Genomic DNA, 25,259 nt, shown 5'->3' with positions numbered 1-25,259 from the left:
CTTTCAAGAGTGGCTTTAGCCTAAATGATATTTCTGACCTCCAATGAAAGATCATTTCTATTAGTGTTTAAACTGAGATCTAGGGGTTACATTTTCTTAATCATGCTGCCCTTCGTGCCCTCTTGTTTTTAGAAGCCCTTCTCACCCTGGCACATTAGAGAAACTAGAGATATTGCTTGAGGTGGAGATTTACGTGCCTTTTTACCTGCCACAATTTCCAAGAATCATCAGCCATTGCCAGCATGTCAGAGGAGATAATGATCAGAAGGCAGAGTCTTTTCTAATGTCAGTTTCTAAGCTCATAATTGCAGGTTTGGGGATTGTTCTTATGTCATGAGACATGCAAGGGTGGCTGAAGCTTCTAAAGCATTAAAAGCTTCCTTTTCAAAGCATGGATCTTCTACTTTCTCACGTGTCCAGCTGACTGCCAGTCTGCGATGTGGTTTCATGCCAGGAGATAAAAACATACCCAGCAGAGTTCCTGATTGAAGCTTTGGAGCTACAGAAATCCCCAGAATACTTCTAGTTAGTGATGCTGTTTTGCTTTGGTGAATGAATCTTAGATTCAGAGGAGTTTCATGATGTCCTGCTCTCGTTTTGGATAAAGGCCATCTCAAGAAAATAAGCTTCTTACTAATGACAAATATCCATAGTATAGCATTTTCATGACATGTATATTGTGGGATTTGATTCATAAATTTGAAAGCCATGTGGATTCAAAGCTGCTTGGAGGTGAGTGATCTTCTTTTAGTCTTATTTGGATTCAGATTCATGGTGAAGAGGAGAGGAGAGGAGAGGAGAGGAGAGGAGAGGAGGGGAGAGGGAGGGGAGGGGAGGGGAGGGAGGGAGGGGAGGGGAGGGGAGGGAGGGAGAGGGAGGGGAGGGGAGGGGAGGAGGGAGGAGAGGAGAGGAAGGAGAGGAGAGGAGAGGAGAGAAGGAGAGGAGGAGGAGAGGAGAGGAGAGGAGAGGAGAGGAAGGAGAGAGAGAGAGAGGAGGAGGAGAGAGAGGAGAGGAGAGGAGAGGAGAGGAGGAGAGGAGAGGAGAGGAGAGGGGAGAGGAGAGGAGAGGAAGGAAGGAGGAGAGGAGAGGAGAGGAGAGGAGAGGAAGGAGAGAGAGAAGAGAAAGAATTGTCCTCCAGGATGTGAAATGAAAGACTGAAGAACTAGATACTGCGCCATTTTATCCAGTTCTCTGATGGTTCCAGTGTATGACTCCTTGAACACCAGCATGCAGAAAGGTGGTTTGTTTTGTTGGTCATGATTTTTGGTATTGTTTTGTTTTTAAATTAGGATTTTTATTGGGTTTTTTCTTGTTTGTTTGCCTTTCAGTGGGCAAAATAGTTTGCAACCTTTTGTTTATTTATCCAGCCCTCCAAATATTTGATGCATTACAGGTTTTGTCAGGTGCAAAAACTGTGCAAGCATATCTTTACAGCACTTGGATCAAGTAATTGCTGGGCTGCTTTTGCAACAGCCAAGTGCCCACCACAGATGTCAACTAGGTACCTCTCTGGAGGTACTTGGGTGGTTGCTAGTTGCTAACACCTCTTCCTTCATTGCTTCTTTGTCATGTGTCAGATGCAGGTTATCTTCCTGCATCTTCCTGCCTCTTAAATTTGTCTGGAAACTAGTGAGCATTTTTAACAGTCAAGGAAGAACATTATAAAAAGCAATAACTCTCCCTATGTTGTTCGAGATAGTCATCTGTCTCATAATCTTTTGTTGAAAGATTTTGAGATATCTGTGCTGTAAAACCTCGATCCTATAAACTGCTCCCTGCTGGTTGGAGGTTTTGCTCTCACGTTCTGCTCAACACCTGCAGATAAAATGTCCTAAGTCGTGGCTTGCTCAGAAAATCTGGTACAAGGACTGTTTCACACCTATCTCTTCAAAGCTACACACTCTCTGCAAATTTCAATAAAATGTCTGTTTCTGAAAGACCTGGAAGTACCTAACTAAGCTCTGTAGAACCCTGTTATCTGCAAGTTTGCAACACATTTTATTTTTCAGAAGCTGAGAAAATACCTGCTAAACATGTTAAATTGTGGAAATGCACAGAGGCATCTATTTGCATATACTGAATATTCTGGAAGCAGAAGGAGGGGAGAAAAGGAGATTTGGGCTTGCAGATCCAGCTCTTCTGAAGACTCTTCCATTCACATAAGGGATAAATTGCTCAAGGAATTTTGTCTGAATGTGAGGGTCAAAAATTACAAGCTTCATGTCATCATTTGCTTATGCCTTCTAAGGCATAAAGCGGTAAAAATGTACTCCCATTTAAAATCCATTTTTATCTAAGGCAAAAGTAACTGAGCAAGTATTCCAGTATTATGCATGATTTTAAAAGAAAAATTAACTCAGCCCTCTAATCCACCACAAGGTTAGAGAGATAGCTGGATAAATGCTCTCCAGCAATTGAAGGTGCAATGGAATTTTGTTCAAAAGTGGTTTATCCTCACATTTATAGAAAGCACTTTACATTTATGAAAAAATTTGCTGTTATAAATCATACCAATTCAAATCACCATAGTAATTTAAACCCCTCATATCAGCCCTTTCTTCACTAATGAATGTGACAAATTGAGCGATTCACGTGCACACTGTCAAGTTTGTTTCAAAGTAGCAATGGCACTTTCTTCATAAATCCTACAGATTTTTTTCAAGTTCTCACAGTGGTGCTGAGGCTGAATGCAATTCCTAGTTCAAATGCCAACAGCAGTGATGCAGCCATGTGTCTGTAAATGCCAGTGCTGATTGTTTACATCTGAGTGAAAATATAAAAGGCACTTTGACTCCTAAGGAGCAATCATCAGTGACCCACCTACATGGAGGTTTACCTGAATACAGTAATCTTTGAATATCCTAGGCGATTTATGTATCAGATGTACATGCATGCATACAATACCTTTGTGCAACATATGTAAGATTATGTAACATATATGAAACAATCAGCTTCGTCAGCATCTCTTCTGCTGTGCAGAGTTGATGTCTGTACCCTCAGCTGCAAAGCACCAGTAGTACAAGCAGCATTTTCCATTACTGGTGTGGGAGTCAGTCATCAATGCCAGGTGGTATCTCCCCAGAAACCAGCACTTTTCTTATTTTCTTCATTCCTTTACCCTTGAGACTAAAATTTCCTCTGCTCATTTTTAGTATTACATGAATACAATAATTTTTAAAATATTGATTAGAGGAAGAAGCCACTTCTTTGCTAGCATCTTTAAAGAACAGTATCTATAAAAGTAACAGTCCTTTTTCTCAATTAGGAAAAAAACAGTAGAACCACTAAAAGAGATTTATTATTTGGTTGATCGTATTTAACTGAGACAGCAGTTACTGATAAAAACAAAGTATCAGGAAAATTCACCTCATCACAAACCAGATACACTAATAAGATGTTAAGTGGCTTTTTGTGAATTTTCAAAATATCTGAGAATTGCTACTATTTTTCATCGAAGTTTATACTGCATTTTACTATGGTGGCTTTCTTCCTAACCAACTCAACTGAAGTCCATCCACCAGAGATATCTGTGCAGAGCCACATCTTCTCTTTCCTGTCTCCCCTTATACAAGTGCCAAGTCAGCTGGTATTGGTGCATATCATGGCTGGTGGTAGAAGAAATGCAACCCAAAATGTAGAGGAAGAAAGGGCCCTTTGCTTTAAAGAGGTGACCTGTAGAAACAGGTCTCCATGGGCCAGATTAACTAGCAACTGTCAAAATATCATTTAGAAGCTATGTAAGGTTCCTGTTCTCCAAAGAGATGCTGTCAAGTAAAATAAACCTAAAATGTGTCAGGCTTTGATATTATTGTAACAACGTGATCTCTTCCAAATTCCAAATTTTCATTTCAGTAATATGATGTGACATCTTAGTAGGAAAAGTCCAAAATGCTTAATGCTGTAATTTACCTGGGACAGATCTGGGTAACAGGGGACTAGAGAATGTACTGCAAAATAAGTATGAGTGAGGGAAGAGAAAAACATTTGGCCATGTCAGGCAGGTGGGAATTACAAATGAGCAAATAGATGGATTCATGCATTTAGAGCTGGAGATGAACTGAACAGAATAAGCGCAAAAGTAAAAGAGAGGAGAGTACAAAGAGAGGGATAGGAAGATTGGCTAAAAGTGGGAAATTATTCTTGCATCTTTGCAGTCCTTTGGAGAAAGCTGGATCACTGTTTAAGTGGGTTTTCTGCAGCCATGAGGTCCAGATCCCAGACTGATCATTGGAGTCAATGATCACTAGTAAGACTGTAGCAAGTAGTCTACATCTTTATTCCTTGGACTGGCTAAAATAGCTAGATTAAGTAGTCTTGTTAGTGTTTTTAATTAAAACGCAGTTTGTGAGATCATGATTAAAAAGGAAGAGCCAATACTGATCCACAGTCTAGAAAGTTTGGAACTTTGAGATGCTTAAATCAGTGGTTTTCAGTTAAAGATCTCTCTAGGCCTTTAAATAAAATGTGAGATATCATGAGGCTCATCATAACACCACAGAAGTTGGCAGCACTCCTCTCTGGGGCATTCTTAGTCCTCTGCAGAGCCAGAATTTGGCTATGACTTTTTGTTACTAGTCCCAGCTGGGCAATAATAGGTCCTCTCTTTCCCTGCACCTTCTGTGGTATTTGCAAAGAGATGTGCTTCATTACACAAGAAATAACAAGCCTTCATAAATTACTGGTGAGCCACAGGTGTAGTAAACCTAGGAAACAGTAGTGATATTGCTGACGTCTGCTAAGCAGGGAGAAATTTCGTTAACTGAGAAAAATCTCTTGCCGGAGAAACACTTTGGTTTCTCAAATGTGTAGAAGTCTGTCCTGAATGGGATGAATAAAATTGCAATTATTGGACTCATAGAATCATAGCATGGCTTGTGTTGGAAGGGGCTTTAAATATTATCTAGTTCCAACATGGCCTTACACACTGCCAGGGATGGGGCATCCACAGCTTCTCAGGGCAACCTGTGCCAGTGCCTCAATATCCTCACAGCAAGAAATTTCCTCCCAATATCTAATCTAGACCTGCCCACAGTTTGAAGCTATTCCTCCTTGTCCCCTCATTACACGCCCTTGTAAATTGTCATACTCCAGCTTTGTTAGAGGCTCCCTTCTTTTCTTTTCTTCTTTTCTTTTCTTTTCTTTTCTTTTCTTTTCTTTTCTTTTCTTTTCTTTTCTTTTCTTTTCTTTTCTTTTCTTTTCTTTTCTTTTCTTTTCTTTTCTTTTCTTTTCTTTTCTTTTCTTTTCTTTTCTTTTCTTTTCTTTTCTTTTCTTTTCTTTTCTTTTCTTTTCTTTTCTTTTCTTTTCTTTTCTTTTCTTTTCTTTTCCCTCCCTCCCTCCTTTTTTTTCCCCACATCCTTCCATTTACCAATTGTTTGCCACCAAGTTTTATGTGAATAGGAAGCCTGAAAATAATTCTCATGATTATTCAATTTGAACATCTGGTATCATCATGAATGTAACTGGTGTAATGAGCTTCTCTGCATTGAACATAGGCTGCATGGTAAGGAAAGGACTTTGAAGCAACTGCACCTGAATTAAACAGGTTTCACAAAAGAGTAAATCACGCTCCCAGTGTACAGGGCCTGACTAACATTAATGACAATAAACCCTTCTCATATAGCATAATTAGTGCCCTCAGAGTTTAAATTTGCAGATACCAAGGCATTCAAATGAAGTGTGCTTAGCACTTGAAAGTAATGTGGAAATTTCTTCATTGTTTGGTTGCATTATGTCTAAAGGGGGAAAGAAAAAAACTGTTCATAGCTAGGTTAGTTTGTAATTGCTCCAAGTTATATCATTTTTATGCCATGCAAATTTTGTTTCTAGAGTATATTCATGATACTTTGCTAGCTATTTTCAAGCTGTAAGCAAAGTGTGTTTAAAAAAAAAAATCAAGTGGCATAGTGTATTTTTGCAGGAATGAGGGAGAACTATGGAACAGGTATTTTTTAGAGAATGCATTATAGGAAGAAGGCTGCATTTAACTGCTTATATCAGACATATTTCAATGCACTTGCCATTAACATCTGAGCACTATGATGCCTTGAGAGGCTACCTAGAAGAGAGGCTAGAGAGAGGGTTTAAAGGAATAAAGTAAGTATTTATTAAAAGGCCCTCAAAGGATACACTTTGGGCAATGCTAGAGCCTGGCTAGACCCAAGATGGATGCTGGGTCACGAGTTTTCACACTTTTATGTTTTGGTTCATTTGCATATTGGGGTTAATTGTCAAATTACAGCTTCAGGTTATGCAGTCCCATCCTCCCAGACTGTTCTTCTCAGTTTGCTATTGTTTACACTTTTTGGGCCTGAAGCTACAACGGTGTCCTTGCTTCTCAGGCTGGATAAGGATTGTTTTGTCTAACTAAACTGTGAGGAGAACTTGCTAACACTTCATATGACGTTCAGAGTTATGTACTAATGTAGTACAGAACATGAAAAATATCAAAGCTAAAACTTAAGGCATCCCTACGCTGGTGATCAGGTATTTGTTAAGTGTCCATAAAGAAAAGCAAGTGTTCTCTGGGAACTCAAGACTATGGGCGAAAATTGCATTAGACGTGGATGAGTCAGGATCCTGATGTTGTGAAATGGGCTCAAGAAGATGCCTCAAAGCCACCAAGGTGTACTTGTCAACTCTTCCTCTTTCAGAAAGTTTCTTGTAGAATACAGAGAGAAGGGTCAGCTTGGTGCTGGAGTTGTTGGTTATCACCTGTCAAGCTGCTCTGTGTGTCCCTTCACCTCAGAAGTCATGCAGCTTGCCATCTGCAATGAGGGCTGTGCCTTCCTTCCCACCACCTTGCACAGCTCCTCCAAACTTGACCTTCCCACACATCCCAAAAGTGTGGGGCTATGACACACACACCCTGCCACTGAGTGATCATAATGGGACCCTCAGACTCCAGCACAAAATTCAATTTGCAGTGAGCTGGAGCACCAAGCACAGCCTTAGAGGGTAAAAATGAATCAGGGTCCACTGGTCCTATCTAGTTATAATAGAATTACAGAATGGTTTAGACTGGAAAGGACCTTAATGATCCTCTAGTTACAATTTCCCTGCCATGAGCAGGGCTGCCACCCTATCTCCTATGACCATCCAAACTGTACTTCTGCAAAGACTATCTTCCTTACTAATGAAAAATGCCATTACTGTATAACTTACCCTGTTTTCAGCAGCATCAAAACACAGTTCATGTCCTTCCAGATCCTCCAGAAACATTTTTCCTTGCTGATTTTCCCCTGCTTGTACTGCTTCACAGTTCACCTTTTTGAAAAACAAGCAGGCTAGCTAGAGGCCAGGGATAACTTCTATTGTTTGTATTTATAGTTGTGAACTTTGTGTCCTTATTTTTCTCCAGTCACATTTGTTCAGTCCCTCAAGCTGGAAACTCTTTGAAGAAGTCACTGTGTCTTGCAAGACGGCTTTTTTGACATTGCAAATGCTCTGCAATGGGGGTGATGAAACAAATCACCTTAATATCCATTATTTTGACATTTTTTGATGCTTCTCTTTTTGCTATTATCAAAAGGAACATTATATCATTTAAACCCTCATTTTCAAGTCAGGAAATCAGGATAATGGCTCTAGTAGAACTCAGATGGCAGGAATGTTTGGGAGTAGGCTCTTTCTCTGTTTTCATCTGCCTCACTATATCAATACATCAGCTACAGTTCAAAAACACTGAAAAATTCTGCTGGTTAGACCAAAGTCTGGACAAACATCACAGAAGTTCTGAGTTTTATGATCTATTTCTGAACAAATATAGAAGAATCTATTGGAAATATAAACTGTAAAAGTTCTGCTAGGAGGACATATGGAAAACTTTTCCATTTACAGGCAGGTTTTCTGTTATTATTTATAGTGTTTGTCATTTGTTTTTCAGATACTACCTTCAGATTTCTTCAGGCTCTTGAGATAACCTACTGCTTATGCTTTTCAACTCAGTGTGTCCTCAGTGTGCAAATTAGTAGACTGTCCTTAGCATTAACTGTAATGTTATTAGGGCATCATCTAATGAGGAATCCACAATGCAGGTGTGCACTAGTAGAAACAATAGAAAATTATGAATTCTCCCTAATGTCCTCAATAAAGAAATACATTTGGAGATGTGGGTGTTAGCTTTACTTCCTGGCCACCATGACATGATGTGGGTCATGAAAGACTACAATTACCCTGTATTACCTGTGAGGACTTCCTCTGCTTTGGCTCCTATGGGTGTTGAGATGTATTAGGTTAATTGCAGTCACTGAGTACCAGCTGAAAGTGAAAAGATGAGTGCAGGTCAGAAAGAAGACACTCTCCTAACTATCAAGGTAGACACCCTGGAAAAATAAATTGCTTGCTTCTTCTGAGACATCCATCAATGAACATGTCCTTAGATTTCAGTGGATTTCTAATCAGCCAGTCATTTCTTGTATTAAAGAGGGGGCCTTTTTGATTTGGATCTAGTCTGGATCCACTAAATGGAATCTGTTTTGCTGCTAAGGCTGTGCCAAATTGAGTACAGCACTTCTACCTCAGCACAAAGAAATCACACTAACCTCTTGGAAGTCTTTGAAATATCAGTGCAAAGGTTTTCCCCACGCATATATATGTCTAATCTTCCTTCAGCTGCTTCTCTGAGGCTGGCAGGTATCATTTTGCATCCCTCAGTGAAAATGCTGTAAAGAGAATATTGAGCTGTTTTCCAGCTGTGTTTGTTTAGGTAGGAATATTTTCTTCTACTTGCAGCACAGGCAGCTATTTGGGATTGTTGTCAGTTTTCTTTTGATATAGATTCCTTGTATATAGTTCTTCTGTAAATGTTTTCAGCATTCACTGTCTTTTATCCAAAGATATTTTTTTAGTGTGCCTCAGAGAGGGATTTTGTAGATGAGTATCTGAGCTACCAAATGTAATATTGCTTGAGATGAGAAGAACAAAATTTTTTTCAACTAAAACTACATTCATCAGCTTTGTCAATGAACTCTTAGCAAAAATTTATGCAAAATTTGAAAAAAATTACTTTTTAAAATGCAGATTCTCTTTCCCCCAAATTTCTCCTCTATGTTTAATTTAATATTCAATCAAGTGCCTTTCTCTATATCCTATATAATAAATCACATATCATTATATATAATGGTTGTAAATGAAATGTAATTTTAAAGAAATTATAGGATGTTTTTAGAATAGAATAGATGTTTTGCTTGGAATAAAAAGAGACATTGAAATGAATTCAGAGTTATTTTAATCTTGGTGCATTAAAACAAAAATATCTTAAAATTATAGTTATGTTAGGTCAACACAAAGAATGTGTCTGATTTTGTTTAAAACACTTTCACAGTGTTGAATGAGCTGGACACCCTGAGGTCTGTCAGATGTATCCTTTTTGTCTTATTCTCCTTTTCTGTTAACCACTCTGTCCATACATGTTAGGAACCAGCTATTTTCAGCTTTAAATTAAATAGCAAAGTGTATAAAAATTAGTTAATGTCATATAATTTATGGACTCATGTCTATAATTAATTCATTTAAAAGTTTGTGTACATTTAATACTGTTACACTGTTAGTATATGTGTTGCATCTTCCTTATTTAAGAACATATTTCTGCCTTGGACCCTGTTGCTATTTGCTCTGCTATGAGTGGTTTGGATGATCACCCAAGTGTATAATAAGGTTGATAAGGCTCTGTACACCTGAGGGAATCCTGCCTATCAGAAATGTATCTCTCTGTATTCTTATTGTCTCATTTTAGGTGGTTTGGGATGTTTTCATTTTGTCTTAAAATAGATTGCAACATCTTCCAGACACAGCCTTTGTCTTCTGGTGTGCTGAAAAAGAGCAGGGTCAGCCTCAAATGGAACTTCTTGGTAGCACTGCAATGTATTTATTGTTATACAGGTTTTAATATTACACGTTACATATAATGTTTTAAGTAAGGACATAATAGCATTCAAGGGTGCATCTCTGGTTTTGGACAGTAAAAACCTGCAGGATGAATGGACAGTTACCTTTATTGCTCCTATGTTTTGTGACTTGTTTCTTTGGGATTAGTTATTTTTTAAACTCTAATATGTTTATCACATAAAGGTTACTTGCTTTTGTGAGATGTTGTGGCCCTTTTCATTTCTCCTATTTTGCTGATCCTGTAGCAGACATCTCTTGCTGTCTGTAGCCCCACTTAATAGCCTGAACTCACCTAGGAGTACAGAAAGGAGAAGAAGTTCTCCAATTAGGCTGTAGTGAGGCACAGAAAACAGTCAAGCAGCCTTTCCGGATAAGCCTCAGCTCGATCTGGGTCAGAGCCCACATTTCAGTGGGGGAATGCACAGCCCTCACGCCCCCACTTGTACAGCAGCTCTCAGAAGTTTTTTGAGAGCTGGAATAGATGATGAGCAGCAGGTGAACTGCTGCTCCCGAGTCGCTGTGAAAACTTGAGTACATCTCTGATGGTCTCTGTTCCTGTTCTCAGGGAGCTGAAGGGTAGGCAGTTTCTTGCTGGAATTTAGTGTTACATTAAAAAAAAAAAAAAAAAAACAAAAGGCATAAATTTTGTGAGAGTCTAATTGGCATAAGTAAGAGAGTACGAATGACAGAGAGACTTTTCTCCAGGGGCTGCAGTGACAAGGCAAGGAGAAACAGTTATAAAATGAAAAAGGGTAGCTTTAGATTGGATGCAGGGAAGAAATATTTTAGGATCAGGATGGTTAGACCATTGCACAAGTTGTACTAAATCATCTTTAGAGGTTAATTCTAACACAAACTATTTCATTTTGACTTGATATTTTTTTGGACTGTTGTTTCTGTTTGCTTGGCCTCATGTTTATTTTTTAATCCTTTCTTTTATTATAGCTTGTTGGCTTTGACAAAAATAAAAACTGTAAAAAGTACTTCATCCTATTATTTGCCCATTGGACTCATCAGTGCAATTTCTTGAGGGTAAATTTTGTTATGGAAGGATGATTGCATGCTTTTCAGAACAATTTAATTTGATGTAACAATACTGTAACTCTTGCTAAATCTTGCAGAGATTCTGTAAAATATCCAAATTAAGCACTGTAACCAGTCCGTGTCTGTATTTGAATAGTAGCTGACTGTACTTTATTTTGAATAATGCATTTGCACTACTTCAAAATTAGCAAAAATTATCTGAAATGAAGGTAGATTTGTCCTACCAAAGATAAAACATTTTTATTGCTAATGAAATATTGTGACATTCTACCTAATTGCTGGTATAATTTCACAAATGTGCTGAATCATGTTATCATGGGGAGCAGGGGACTCTTTATCTACAGAAGGTCTAGTCAAGAGGTGCCTAGTATTAAATGGAGTTAATATGCAATTTCATATAATTTGGAGTTTAACCATACTACTGTTGTAGGTGGGCAAAAAATTTCTGTGATACGAAGCCTGAAATCATTTAATCAGGAATGTAAATCAGTTATGTGGTTCAGTTACCAAATGTTGATAGAATCGGCCATGGTAGATTGTTGTTTTTTAATTACAGCTGCTCTGTAATGTTGTTGTGTCACTAGGTTCCAAGAAAGAAAATAGCATGGTATGGCAGTTTGCTATGCCAAATGACCACTGCTCCTGCCAAATATAAATACTACCAGGAATGGGTTCTTCTATAGGATGATAGCCACATCCCTAATTAATGAATGCCACCTTTCCCTATATGTATTTATGTTCAGATAATTTGTTTAAATAATGTTCCTACTACATGCTTTATAGCCTTCTGCTTTTTGCTACACAAATTTTAGCTTATATTGCAAACTGTGCAAGTCATTTGGCAAATGTAATTTCCATCCCTGCATACTAATCGATTTCTTCACAAACACCTGCTATCAGTTATGATAATAAAAATGCCATTCTAAATTGAAAAGGGGCCAAATGGAGCTTCCTAAGGAAATGACTTAAGTGTCTTTCAATGCCTTTAATGTAGTAATGTTCTTGTAGTGCCAACACTTTTTTCAGCATTTGCATTTTATATAATTTTTTTCTATTACACCATTTTTCTGTCTAAATGGTTCCTCATAACTGTTGCTGTGAAGTAGTTCATAGCAAGGCTGGAGAAAAATTTCTGTGTTTCCTCTTTCATGAGACTAAATCCAGCAACTCTGCATTGGGAAAATTCCTTAGCACAGACCTGATTGGAACATCTGGCCACTGTGCAAGTATAAACACTAAACGGCTGTATCAGTTCCTATAACATCACTGGGAAAACGTTGTAAAGTTGGTGAGTGCCTTGCCCTTGGACTGCATGCCAGTTTCTTCCTAAAATATAAGCCTAAATTTAGCAGCCAGATTGCAAGTAGCATTTGAATTATCCAGGGTCACTTTATGGCTTCTTCCATCCCAGGAAATAACCTTCCAGCAACAATCCTTGCCAGAACCTAATCATTTTCAGCTCTCCTGGGTCTTGTCTCAGCTCCGAAATGTCTCACTGGCGTTCAGCTGTATTGTCATCTCTCCAGACAATGTCCTCTGTATTATTTGAAAAGAAACAACCCATTTCACTGATTTTTTTCCACATTTTCATTTTCTCTTAGCCCTAGCCGCCCAAGCATATGCGCTAAAGGAGGAGAACGATAGTCTCCGATGGCAGCTGGATGCTTACAGGAATGAAGTGGAGCTCCTGAAGCAGGAGAAAGGACAGCTCTTTCGAACTGAGGAAAGCCTTACGAAGGACCAGCAGCTGCAGTTCCTACAGCAGACAATGCAAGGCATGCAGCAGGTATTGCTAAGGAAGAAAAGAAAAGGTCTTCTATTTTAGAATAGTCACACCACGGGGCTCTGCTCTACTCAAGACTATTCATTAAGGTCCTGATTTCTTTTCAGAAAATCATGGGGACTTAGATGGGGGGAAAGGGAGGAGAGTTTGGGAATATATTTAGGCATAGTCATTTTGGGAATTCATAAACTGCAAGTCCATTGATCATTCAAGAAAATTCTTTATGCATTTGCTAGTTATGAGCAAATTGCTCTGTTTCTCTTCTCACTTAATCCAACTGGCCCTGGTATTGCACAGAAATGTTTTTAAAATTGTCTAATGTATCATAATCAGTGCTCTGTGGTGTTTTCATTTGCATTCATCTGCATCTTTTTTTCTGCTATTGTTTGAGAATGACTGAGACATCAGCATGTCCAGACTACTCTCCTTAACTTGCAAATTGTTAGCAACATCAGTGCTATTTCCTGAGCTATTATCATTTATGCTGACCCATGGATGCAACCTTTTCATTCAGACAGTTTTTAAGTGGTTTAGTGCAGCAAAAAAGCTTTTTCTCTGACACCAGTCAACGAGAAACTGCACAATCTCCCTGCAGGGGCAAAGGGTGTCGGTTTATCATAATTATTATCCCTTATTTGTTAGTGTGCTGCTGACACCCAGCTGACTGCGCTGGGTGAGTCTTGGCAAGCACACCCAGACTGCTCCCACTGCGTTGTGTGATGTGCACACTGACACACGAGCAGCCCTCACCCAGCGTGCCTGTGTGCAGCATCTTCCCTGCCCAGGCACTTGTGTTCAGCTGGTAGGTGACACACCACAGGGGTAGTGGCTCAGCACAGCTCTGGGCTGTGCTCCCAGCTGGAGTGGAGCTTCTCAGCCTGGCACTGCAGAGGTTAAGTTTGCTTCCTTCATCTGTAGCACCGCTCACACTCCTCTGTCACCCCTGGTTATTATATTCCAGAAGGGGACAACTTGTACCCACTTCCAGACTGTACTAAGCTGCTTTTGTATGGCAAAACCCAGGAGATACTCATTTACCTATGACCTGCCTGGTTGGGTTAGGAATTGCATGGCTGTCCTGGTGCCCATTGAATCCAGCAAGTCTGCCAATCCCAGCTAATACCCAATAACAGAGCACAAGGCAACCCTGTCACAGACATCTTTTCACTAAAAATCCTTTCTTGGGGTTTTTTCCCCTTCTGAGAAGCTGAATCCTCAGAAACAAAATGTAAACAATAATTATCTGCTGCTGTGGAATGCATCAGGTAGATTTTTGATTGGCCCATCTTAGATGTTTATAATTAGTAGCCAATCGAAGCTGAGACTCTGTCCGAGATAGCTACCTTTTGTTATTCATTCTTTTCTATTTTATTCTTAGCTAGCCTTCTGAAGAAACCTTTCCTTCTATTTCTTTTTCGTATGGTTATAATGTAATATATATATCATAAAATAATAAATCAAGCCTTCTGAACATAAAGTCAACATTCTCGTCTCTTCCCTCATCCAAGAACCCCTGTAAACACTGTCACACAACCCTACACACATATTGATTTCAACACAAGCCCCTTTAAGCCTGCAAATTGTTACAAAATCAGGGTGATTTATTGTATGATGGAATAATTCCGACCAAAATACTTTAAAAGTTGAAAATAAGTAATTGATAATTCAGGAATTAAATCTTTCCCAGACTTCAGAATTAAGTCATTACTCAGAAATACTTAAGGTTTCTGTATACTTTAGATAAGCTTGAGGTCTGTTCATGATCTTATCCTTACATAAATGGATACTTAAATATCACTGGTTTTAATAAATTTAACACCATATGTAAAGATTGTGCTGTATTTAATCCTGGTGCTAATTCTCCGTTAAAATTAGTGAAAAAGAGGCATAAAATACTACTAAATAAAAAATCTGGAGCCCTAGCACCCATTAGGCCTTTTTATAATTTTCTGTCTGGGGTCTGGATGAAGAATAATCAAGTCTGTAGAATATAAATAGATTGTTATTGAACTTCAAGCAAATGCTAATAATGTAAATCAATAACACGGAGTTACTGACTTATCTCTCTGTTCAGCTGGCCATGGACACTGCAGCCTCTACTCCTCTGAGAGTTCCTGTGTTCGTGACAGTTTTGCTGTGAGGTTCTCAATTTTTCTAGTTTGCCATCTCAGGGTCAGGCCTACTTGCTCCCAATGGGATATAATTAGAGATGGCCCAAGGAGCTGGAGAAGACACTGCAGATAATCCAGTCTGACAATATGCTGAGGAGAGCAGCAACACAGAAGCACGGGAGGTGAAGTTCAGAATATTTGGTGAGAAATTATCAGTCAGTTAAGCAGCTGGATGATGGTTTTGGATTTCAGTAATTAGCCACAGTCATGACATCCCATAACCTTTGTAATTTTCAAAGGTTTATTTCTACATATTCATGACTATATGAAAATAAACCTTTGATTTAGGTAGACTCAGTTTTATCTCAGCTTGGTTTTGTCAGTGTTGAGAGATGACAACCTTAGCTGAAATCTGCCAGTGTAGCAGGTGCTCAGCATCTATGGAAATCAGTCTCACTATGAAATATTAAATATATATCCAGGACTTGAGTATAAATAATTTAACAAGAAGACCTGTATTCCCTTTTATCCTTTTGTATATATTAAAATTAATTTCAGACAAGGTAAACTGAATGCCACTGAATTCCTGAACCCTTCATATATGTCAGCATTGAAAAACATATTTCTCCTTCTTCTTTTCTCATCATTCTCCCTACTCTTTCATACACTTCTTCTAACTCTGAAAACTAGAGAACAAGTGATTTGAGCTGCAGCCTGAAAAGCAGATTTATCTGAGAAAAATTAGATGCATTTTCAGAATCAAGACATTTTTTGTAAACATATTTGGTGCCAAACAATAGCAAATAACACACCACCGATGTATTTTTAATGTACTTCTACCATCTGGATGTTTTTCAGGATTCTTCCCTGTGTTTGCAGGACTGATGAAATGAATGTTTATTTTTCTCTTACATCACTCCCTCTGATCTAAAGTAGCATCAGGAAAATCACACAGATGTTTGCTTATGAAGTGTACCTTATGGGCAGTAGTAGCAACCTCCTTATTTGCTGTGTCTAAAAAAAGAAAATCCTTTGGACTAATGACATTGAACTTATGGGGTTTTAGTCAACTTCCTCCATAAAACTGTGTCACAGTTTAATTTCATACCCACTGTGAGATCTCAAACAAATGGAAATAATGTCTTGTATCCATGGTAACAAATGAGATACACTTTACCTGATTTTGAGATGGAAATTGAATTAACTTGTCACTGCTGCATAGGTGGTATTGCCTTCAATTTATTTCTATATGAGAACACACATACCAAGATGATCACTTTTTGAATGGGTCTTTTTCCATCAGTGTTTGGTATGCTCTAAAAAAAGTCTGTGATCACAAGAAAGGATGTTTTAGTTGTAACTATTTTTGCAGCACTTCACAGCACAGCTGTAAGAATTTTTTTAATCTTGCCGCTCTGTCTGAAATGTTTCATCAGATACATGACTATAGGTAATGCAGAAAATATCACCTAGAAATGTTGCTTAATGGTTGAAATCCTAAGCCTCAATTTTCAGTGAGTATATAATTTCTCTAAATTTTAACCATTTAATTTTAGCATATTGCATGTAGAATGGCAAGCAGAATTCTTTTGAAAAATATCCTCAACATAATCTTTCAGCCATTCCAAGAACAGAGCATGAAAAATATGCTTTCATTATACATTGCCCATCAAATATAATTCTTGAAGAAATGCACTTGCCACCTTTATTTGCCACCTTGCTTTGAAACCGAGGCTCAGAATTTGACAGTGAGTCTCTATTGAATTAATGATGTGGTTCCCAGATCCTTTATACAATCTCTCTGAAACTGATAGTCTTAGCAAGCCTTTGAAAAAATGTCAGTTTTCCACAAAGGAGATGACACTCATTAGCATGTGTTTGAGTAAATTTTAGATTTTTACTGGTCATCCAGGATTGTTCATGAACCACTTCCACATCAGTGCAATGTTTTAAGCCTCAGGTTAATCCTGAGTCTACAGAGCACATGCCCTTTAGCATGACTCTAATTTAACAAGTTAGCTCTACCTTTTTTTGTCAGGCTTAACTGGCCAAGGTGTGGGGCCATGCTTGTACAGCTGTGCTGATTCCTGAACTTGTACATTTGCCAATGGGCTGGTAATTTTGCATGGTGCTTCACTGCATCATGTAAATGTGGGATAATGTTCTTTCCTCTCATAACTCCCCAAGCACGTTGGGCTGAATTTAGCTCCTGCAGGCAAACTGTGCTCCATAAATGTTATGTCCAGGAAATGTATACTAGTGCCTACAGTTGTGCTATTGCACATGCTGAGATGTGCCGATTAAGAGGCACCTCATTGCCCCCATCCCCTGAGGGGCCTGAATCACTGGCTGGGCTTGGGATCATACTGCTAACACAGAGTGACAGCACAGGCTCCCCTTTGCTGGCAGGGGTGCATTAAAGCCCAGCCACGGGGTTATTGCAGCAGCAGGGGATGCGCCGCAGTGCCTCTCTTAAAATTAGTGCTCAAGCTGGAAAGCCAGAACAAAGGGAGCAGTCGTGTGTGGTGGGTGTAGGGCTGACAGAAAGGCTGACACGCTGCTGGGAGTGCCACCAACTCAGCTCAGCATGTCTCAGCAGGAGACTGAACATATTCTGGCCCTGCTGATGACCCACATGGGTGTCTCTCTGATGCAGTGTGATAAGAGTCCACTTTTGTCTTCTCTTCTTTTTCTCCCTGGACAATACCAGTTTAATGTGAATTGCAATGCAGATTGTGAACCTGAACACTCAGAAGTCAGGAGCTGCCAGAACCACTGCCTGTGTGTTTTGCTTTGGATACCTCAGAGACCCTTCCCCATTCAGTGCTGCAGGCAGAGAGTGCACAGTCTATCATCACCTGCTCCGTACCTTCCTCTCCTTGCTGTTCAATATGCAGCTCGAGGTCTTTCTGCAAAGGCCACATTGCTCCTGACAATGTGAGGAGTTTCTTTTGCAGTTTACTAATCATTTAACATGTAAAATAAATAGCACATGCATCTGAGACTGATACACCTCTTTAAAGAGCTCTGATAAATGCCAGATGACTAGCAATCATAAAATCACAGAATTATTTAGGTGATAAAGGACTTTTAAGATCAACAAATCCAACAATTAACCCAGTATTGCCCAGTCCACCACTAAGCCATGTCCCTAAGCACAGCATCTACATATCTTTTAAATACCTCCAGGGATGGTGACTCCACCACTTCCCTGAACAGCCTGTTCCAAAGCTTGACAATCCTTTTGGTGGAGAAATTTTTCCTAATATCCAGCCCTATCCTTCCATTTCAGGCTTTCAGTTTTCATGCAGGGTAAGACTGTTTTGTCTGTGATATGCCTCACTTTTGTGGTTGGGAGGGTAGGAATTGCTGTTGGAGTGCTTTGCAGCTCCCTCTTTACACTCGTTGCTTCCTCAAAGGAGGGTGATCAGGGTGGTGCAGACTGTGGGGAGGACACATTTTCCACAGTACCATCACTGGGAGACAGATTACAACCCTTTTATCTAATTGAGGTGTCCCAAGAGGCATCGATCAGGTTTTTCAGCAAGACCATGTACCTGTAAAATATAGTAACTCTTCTGAGTAGAAAATCCAAAGGTAACTAGTGTTGGCCTTACTATGCTGCCTTTGAAATTAATTGGATTTCTACCATCCCCAGCCATTAGAGCAGAGCCAATCCAGTTTCAGATGGAGCTAGCAGTTTTTTCTGCAAGAAAGGATGGCACTTCTCAGGTCTTTCCTTCACCTTTTTTTTCATAGCTTGTTCTCATACAAGTAGTAGAACTGAATAGTGCCATGGTCCATACTCTTTCAGCGGGAGCAGGGACAAAAAGAACATTTCTGTGCAGGAGGTTGTAACAGATAGGAGGGCAGGGCATCATGAGGTTTTTTTTCCTCATCAATCTTTTAATCAATCTACCACCTATTAAGTTCCAATAAGGCTCAGCTGGCATTGAGGTCTGCAGGTCTCAGATCCTTCACGTGTGTTGTTAACTGTCACAGCCATTCCTTTCTGTCACATACAAACCTGCTGAAATGTCAGAAGCCACAGACACAGATGCTGGTGGCTGAAAATTGCTGAATCTGGTGCTGTGTAAGTGCCGTGGCCATTATAACAATGATATACCTTTAAATATACAGGTTCTAGTAGCAGTTTAGTTCTAAATTAAGATCATTGTTGAATAGATGGCGCATGTTATGGCTATATTTATTAATATAGCCTAAGTGCAGAGGAGATTTGTAGCCTTTTTTTATTCCATCCACCTCTTGCTCACCAAACGTCTATTCAGCGTACAACTCAAGCACTGTACTTATGCACAACTATAAACTGATTCTTCTCCATAGCAGCATTAAAGAAGAATAAATATGAGAGATAAAAAAATATCCCATTTATTTGCACTTTACCTGGTAAATAAACAGACCAGAATAATTATTTTGGAAATGGTTTTAATTGCAGTATGAATTCCAGTTAGATCTTTTTTCTTCTTTTTCCTATAAAAGTGGCACTGGAGTAGTAATGACAGTACTGATAACCTTATAGGGAATGGATACAAGTTAAGTGTGAGGGCCTGGACCCAACATCCAGATGTTCACTTCCATGCTTGTTCCTTCTCTCACTCATTGGCTGATATTTGAAAACTGGTTAAGAAATATATGATCTCCCAGGAGAGAGAGAAGTGTTCCCATAAGTGTGTTCTGAGTTCACTTGGGCTTTTCAGGGCTCTGTACAGTCCAATCCGTGTTTAAACTTCCAGAAAACACTTACTCTTTTGATTATATTAAAAAAAAAAAAAGGAGCAGCTGGCAATTAAGTGCTATTTATTTACCAGATCTCAGACAAGCCAAATGGCTTCTCTTCTCTGTTTAACAACCTTTCTTTATTGAAAGTAGTGTTTGATTTCCCACTTCTGCAACCACCACTTCAATAATATTAGGGGAGTGTAAATAAGGTCCCACAGATACTTTAGGCACCATATTCCCAACAGCTGTTCTGGTTGTAAGATGGAGAAGAGTAGCATCTTTTTTCCTGCTAGTGCTGGTAAAGCTAGACTGAGATTGGCAGCAAGAATAAACTTTTCATAGAGAAGTAATTGGGTGCACACATTTTATTTACAATATGAAATAAATCAACTAATATGTTCATTAGCATGCTTGTATAGTCTAGTGGTGGTAAAGGACAAATCTTTTAAGTTTTACAGTCCAGTGATCTTACATGAATTTTTTAAAAGATCCTAAATACTAGCATTGGCTTGCTGATTAGAATTTCCAATTGTGTTTGATGCTATCAGTGCTAAGAACTCTGTTTCCATTACTAGGAATTGTGTTTCAGTGGAAATTACACTGGGTAAATTGATTCTCTTCCATAATATTGTTCTTCTAATTAAATTTTTATTCCTCATCAAATAAATAAAATATTTTTTCTTGAATAGGAAATCAAAATTTAAAAGATCTGTTTTGGTTTGTTGAGAAAAGGCATGCTGTACCATGCTTATTTTCAGTCCCATGGAAGAAGAGATGGGATCACACTGCTCAAGTGCCATTAACTGGTGAGGAGTTACCCGCAATGGATAGTACAGGTGAAAGGCTGCAGAAGATGCTGTTGTTATGACTAGGTGATCACGTCTTTCTTTGACTGTGCATCATGCAAGGTGCCAGCTTACTGCCTTCTAGGACAGATACAGGGGCAGTGGGAACATGACGCTCATTTGGGATCAGCCCTCTTTCTTAGATCAGAATCAGGATCTATTCACCTGCTGTCAGTAAAGCCAGGGCTATGGGATATCCCAATCACCTCATTTAGCAAAGAAAGGAGGGAGCTTTATTGATGAGCTACACTGAGCTTTTGTCAGGCTTCTCCCCTTCACAGGCCACCACCAAAATAAAGGATCTTGTGTAATTTGCTGTGAAACCCAGATCCCAGAGGGGGATTCCTGATGCTATAGAGCTAAGTTCATATTAGTATATTTAAATTCTGAGATGAAGGATTCATTCTGTAACATCCCTAAGGACTTGGTCATTTCTTCGTTTGCTGCAAAAGTCTATAGCTGACTGAGGACAACTTGTCTTGTATACCTCTTACTCTGATGAGTAAGAGGTATACTTGAAAATTACTTGGCAGAGGAAAGCTGTAGACTGTCTCTTAAACTGTTCATTGCATCACCCATGTTCTCCTTTCCTCTGCTGCCCAGCCCTTAACATGCCTCTTGTAGCTGGTGTGGCTGAATTGCTAAGCTTCACAAAAAAGAAAAAAAAAAGAAATTGAGAGATACTTCTCTGATATCTATCAACTCCTCTCTAGAATCCTATAAAAACTGAAGTCAGAAGGTACACCTGAAGGTCAGGTACACCTTTCCTCAAAACAGGGGCATCTCTGGAGTCATCTGTTTTGTTCAGGATCTTGTCCAGCTATGGTCTCAGTACCCTCAAGGATGGAGACTCCACAGCTTCTCTGAGCCCTTGCTCAAGAGTTTGGCTACCCTCACATGGAATATTTTCCTTCTGTGTAATAAAAAAAAAATGTTTCTTGGTGTCTACTTGTTCTCAACCCTTACTCAAGAAAACCACCACCTCCGTAACCTCCCTCTAGTTAGTTTCAGTGTGTCTGTGTCCATCTGTCTTTTGCTTTATTTCTTAGAATACATGCCTGCCTGCAACTACTCTGAGCACTGTAGAGCTGCAGCAGGACCTCTGGAGTCTGTCTAATGAAAGGAGAAGGGAAGCATGGCATCACGTCCCTAAGGAAGCAGCTGGCTCGGTTTGTTCTTTAGTGCCACCATACGCATTCCCCCATCAGGTGTGTGTCCAGCTCCTCGACCCCCTCTGAGGTGTTTAACCTGCAGAGCAAACATGTTCAGCACGGTCTTTACCTCTGGCCAGAGAGCCAGGGAAACTCACTGTGCAGGTGAATGCCCATCAAGCAGGAGCTGGGCTGTTCATCCACGTGCACCTCTTTACTAGCCCTCTTCCATCATTGGAAACCCTATTATCCATCCAAATAATGCCATCCATACAGCCAGGGACACAGCCAGTCCCTGAGAGCTGGCAGGGATGGGAAACATTGCACTATTACACTATGGTTCTTTTTAATCCCTTAAAAAGCCCGAACCCACAGCCATACTCTTTATTTTAATAATGCCTTGCTGCAACATGGCTAACTTCCTTGAGGGCTCATTTCTAAAGCTTCTTTGACTTGTCTTTCACATTCTCCTGTTTCCTTGGTGATTTGTCAGGCCTCATCAGCGTCTTGTTACTAATGCATATTTGCTCAGCTGGGAAGTCACTTTCTCATTATTCAAGCCTGCCATGTGCTGGCCATTTGTGATATGAAATCTTGTCTGTCTTGCAAAAAGAGAAAGACACTCTTCCAGACAGGCCATGGGAGTACTGGAAGAGGGATTTGTGTTTTTATTTTGCAAATGGTTGATTTCATTTTAATTCATTTTTTTTCTTTTCCTCCTACCTTAGGAAGATTCTGAAAGGAAACATTTACCATCCTTCCCCTCTGTATTTGTTAACAGCTTCTAAGAATATCAAAACATTCATTTCCTTGCGATTTTTCTCATTTTCCATTTGGCAAACTCTTAACTTCTTTTTATAAGATGAACTTAGAAAAGATGGAACAAGGTTTTACTTGGGGAAAAAGGAAAAATATAATAAAACATCAGAAATTGCTATCATAAGTGAGTGCTTTCTTTTTTAGGCGAGCTCTGCTGTCATTTGAATGCCTGTGGTTTCATACTTTTCAGATTTCTGATTCTTGTGTAGTTTTGGGGCAAGTGTTTTGCACAAGTGAGTCCTGCTTCCCAGGGTTACTGTTTTACGTCTTGGTTTCTTTTGGACTGAAAAAAAGTAGCATTGATTGGGATACAGCCTGCCTATTTGAGACACATAAGTACCACCTTTTTTTAGGCACTTAATGAATCTATTTTTCTTTTATAGGGATATATTTGCTATAGATAATAAGTGGAGAGTAATGCGATGGTGTTTCTCCTACACATTATATGAGCAGGAGAATCCAGTTTGCCTGAGTTCACTGGGTGTTGACGATGACCATCCACCGGGTTGGCTCAGTTAGGCTGTGTAAGAGCATCCCTGTTTGACTGATACACTGATTTCAGAGACCTTTAACAGAGGTCATCTCTGGACATTCTGCATCTACTCCATAAATGGGAGAGTTTGTCTCTTTCCTGTGGCCGAACAGGCTGGGTTTGCTGAAATTGCCTGTGATCAACGTCAGTGCTCCCACTCCAAGGTGTTCTTTTGTCTGCTCCTCCTTACTGCCCTTTCTTTAAGATCTTTGTAACCTTTTCATACTTCATTTCAAGCAGCTGTAGAGAAGATCATAAACAAAATAGCAGGGGCAGGACCATTCAGCAGTATAACTGCTAAACTTGTGTCAAATGGTGGTTTTCCTTTTTCATTATTCTGTCAGCCTTACAGCATCCTAAGTACAGCCTCAGGCACTGCAGTAACTTCTGATCTGCCTCCTTTTTCTTTGCATGAAAAGTTGTTGGTTTCATGCTGGAAATCATGCTTTCCTTATGGGATCCTTGTCTGTCCAACTAGGCTTGGGATGCAGCCACACTTCTAGGTATGTCCATATTTTATATTCAAATCCACACTGCCTTTTGGGGAGCTATGAAGAACTCTGGGCAAGAAGGAGGAGGGGAAAGAGAAGGAGTATTTCATGGCTGCACAGTGCTACACAGCAGCAAGCTATTACTTTCCCTTTAGGACTTCTCATATATTCCAAGGCAGTGTGTGCTGCTCAGTTGTTAGCATTCTTGGCCACACTGGCACTGCATTGTACACAGCCTGAGTAATTCAGCTGGCTTCAATAATGCCATCTATATTTAATGTTTCAGAAGCTGTGAAGATTGGTTTAAGATGGTAATTTTCTGTCTGTGCTTTTGAGATCTATGCAATATGGGTGGTACTGAACTGTCTCTGGCAGAGATTCAGCATTGGAGTGGGAATGTGGGGAAAAAAAATCATAATAAAACACACACCCTCTTTTGCCTCACATATTGAAATTAGCTACCTACTTATTTGTACAGGGAGGATTTGGTCCTCACTAAAGAAAGAATAGTGGTATCTACCATTTTTATGCAGACCAGTTCCAGAATTGCCACTGGAAGCAATGTCTTGTGTTTTTTGAGGGGATCTAACATGTGTTGATTGATCTCTGGACAGGCAGCCAGGATGCTAATTCTTTCTGGCTTTCCCATCTCCTCTCTGGAAATACCAGTAAGAGGATATTAGTGATGTCTGCCAGTCTGATCTGGTCCTAGTACACAGCTCCATCTCCTAGGGCAAGCTCACAGCCCTGGAGACAAATACTTTTGGTTGCATGTAGACCAGCTGAGCTTCCAGGCTGCTGCTGGTGGAGCTCTGCAGGTGTCTCTCTTCAGGATCATCAGAGCTCTGATGAGCTCTGTGATGTGCTTTTCTGCTTCCTGACACTTGCATTTTGATTCAGGGAAAAGATACTTCCATAACACGCAGACCCAAAGAATTGCACAGTGGGGACATGGAATAAAACAGAAATATGAGCCAGGTATTTCCTGTCTATATAGCCATGAAATCAGTTCTTTGCCTGATAAAACTGGTTAACTTCTGTCTGGATGCTGTGTCACAGAGCTGGGAGCATCAGGGCTTAAAGGGAATGGCCAGAGATGTGAGACAAGATTGAAAGAACAGACACTTGTACAGCTGTGGTGACCATCAGTGTAGTAGGTGGGTTTCCTACACAGGGAAACTCTGGCAGAAAGGCTGTGTGAGATGGCAAAGTAGGTGCAACAGTATCAGACAGCATAATTATTGAAACCAAGGATATTTTTTTATTTTGATTGATTGTGGTGTATAGTTGCAAGAAATTTGAAGGGCAAAAGAAAAATCTATAGGATCAATTTTTAATAAGTAGATTTATGTATGAAAAACAAAGTAATTCTGAATAATTAATACCTACATGTTGGCATCATTCATTACAATCTTTGTGGAAAACCTTTCTGTTTATAAGCAGGCATGGCAGTGGTCCCTGTTATGAAACTTTTCTCATTTCTGCCAGTGTAAGATCCTTTCCCCATTTGCTTCTAACTTTGCAAACATCACGTGTTTGTGGTGAAATTTTTCCGGCTGTTCATCTGTCTTAGGCTGATATTTTTTTCAGTCACATTTATTTATTTATTTTCCAAAATGAGACTAAAGGAGAAAAATATGCTGTTTGGCAGGTATAACTCCTTGTTACAACTTCTTGGTTGCAGCATCAACCATGCAGGAAAAAGAAACATGCAAACCTGACCCATGCAAAATTAGCAGATTCTGCAGCTTTTAGAGATAAATATGAGGGAGAGAAAAAGAAAGTTAAACCCCCAAGGGATGGCTCCAAATTTTAAATAATTTTGACATCTCTGGAGGTTGAATGGTAAGGTCCCAGT

General features: G+C 39.5%; 1 protein-coding gene across 8 annotated transcripts in view; it reads left to right on the top strand.

Annotated features, from left to right (window-relative positions):
- ENOX1 (ecto-NOX disulfide-thiol exchanger 1) overlaps positions 1-25,259 on the top strand; it is a 357,261-nt gene that overhangs the window by 301,297 nt on the left and 30,705 nt on the right. For all 8 annotated transcript variants that reach the window (XM_064714384.1, XM_064714364.1, XM_064714402.1 and 5 more), the window contains one exon: positions 12,531-12,715. In XM_064714384.1, coding sequence (XP_064570454.1) covers positions 12,531-12,715 — 185 coding nt within the window. The remainder of the gene's footprint in view (positions 1-12,530; positions 12,716-25,259) is intronic.

This window comes from Zonotrichia leucophrys, chromosome 1 (genome assembly GCF_028769735.1).
Source record: "Zonotrichia leucophrys gambelii isolate GWCS_2022_RI chromosome 1, RI_Zleu_2.0, whole genome shotgun sequence".
In the NCBI taxonomy this organism is placed as follows: Eukaryota; Metazoa; Chordata; class Aves; order Passeriformes; family Passerellidae; genus Zonotrichia; species Zonotrichia leucophrys.
Note: the sequence above shows the minus strand (reverse complement) of the source record. Positions and strands in the feature narration are given on the sequence as shown.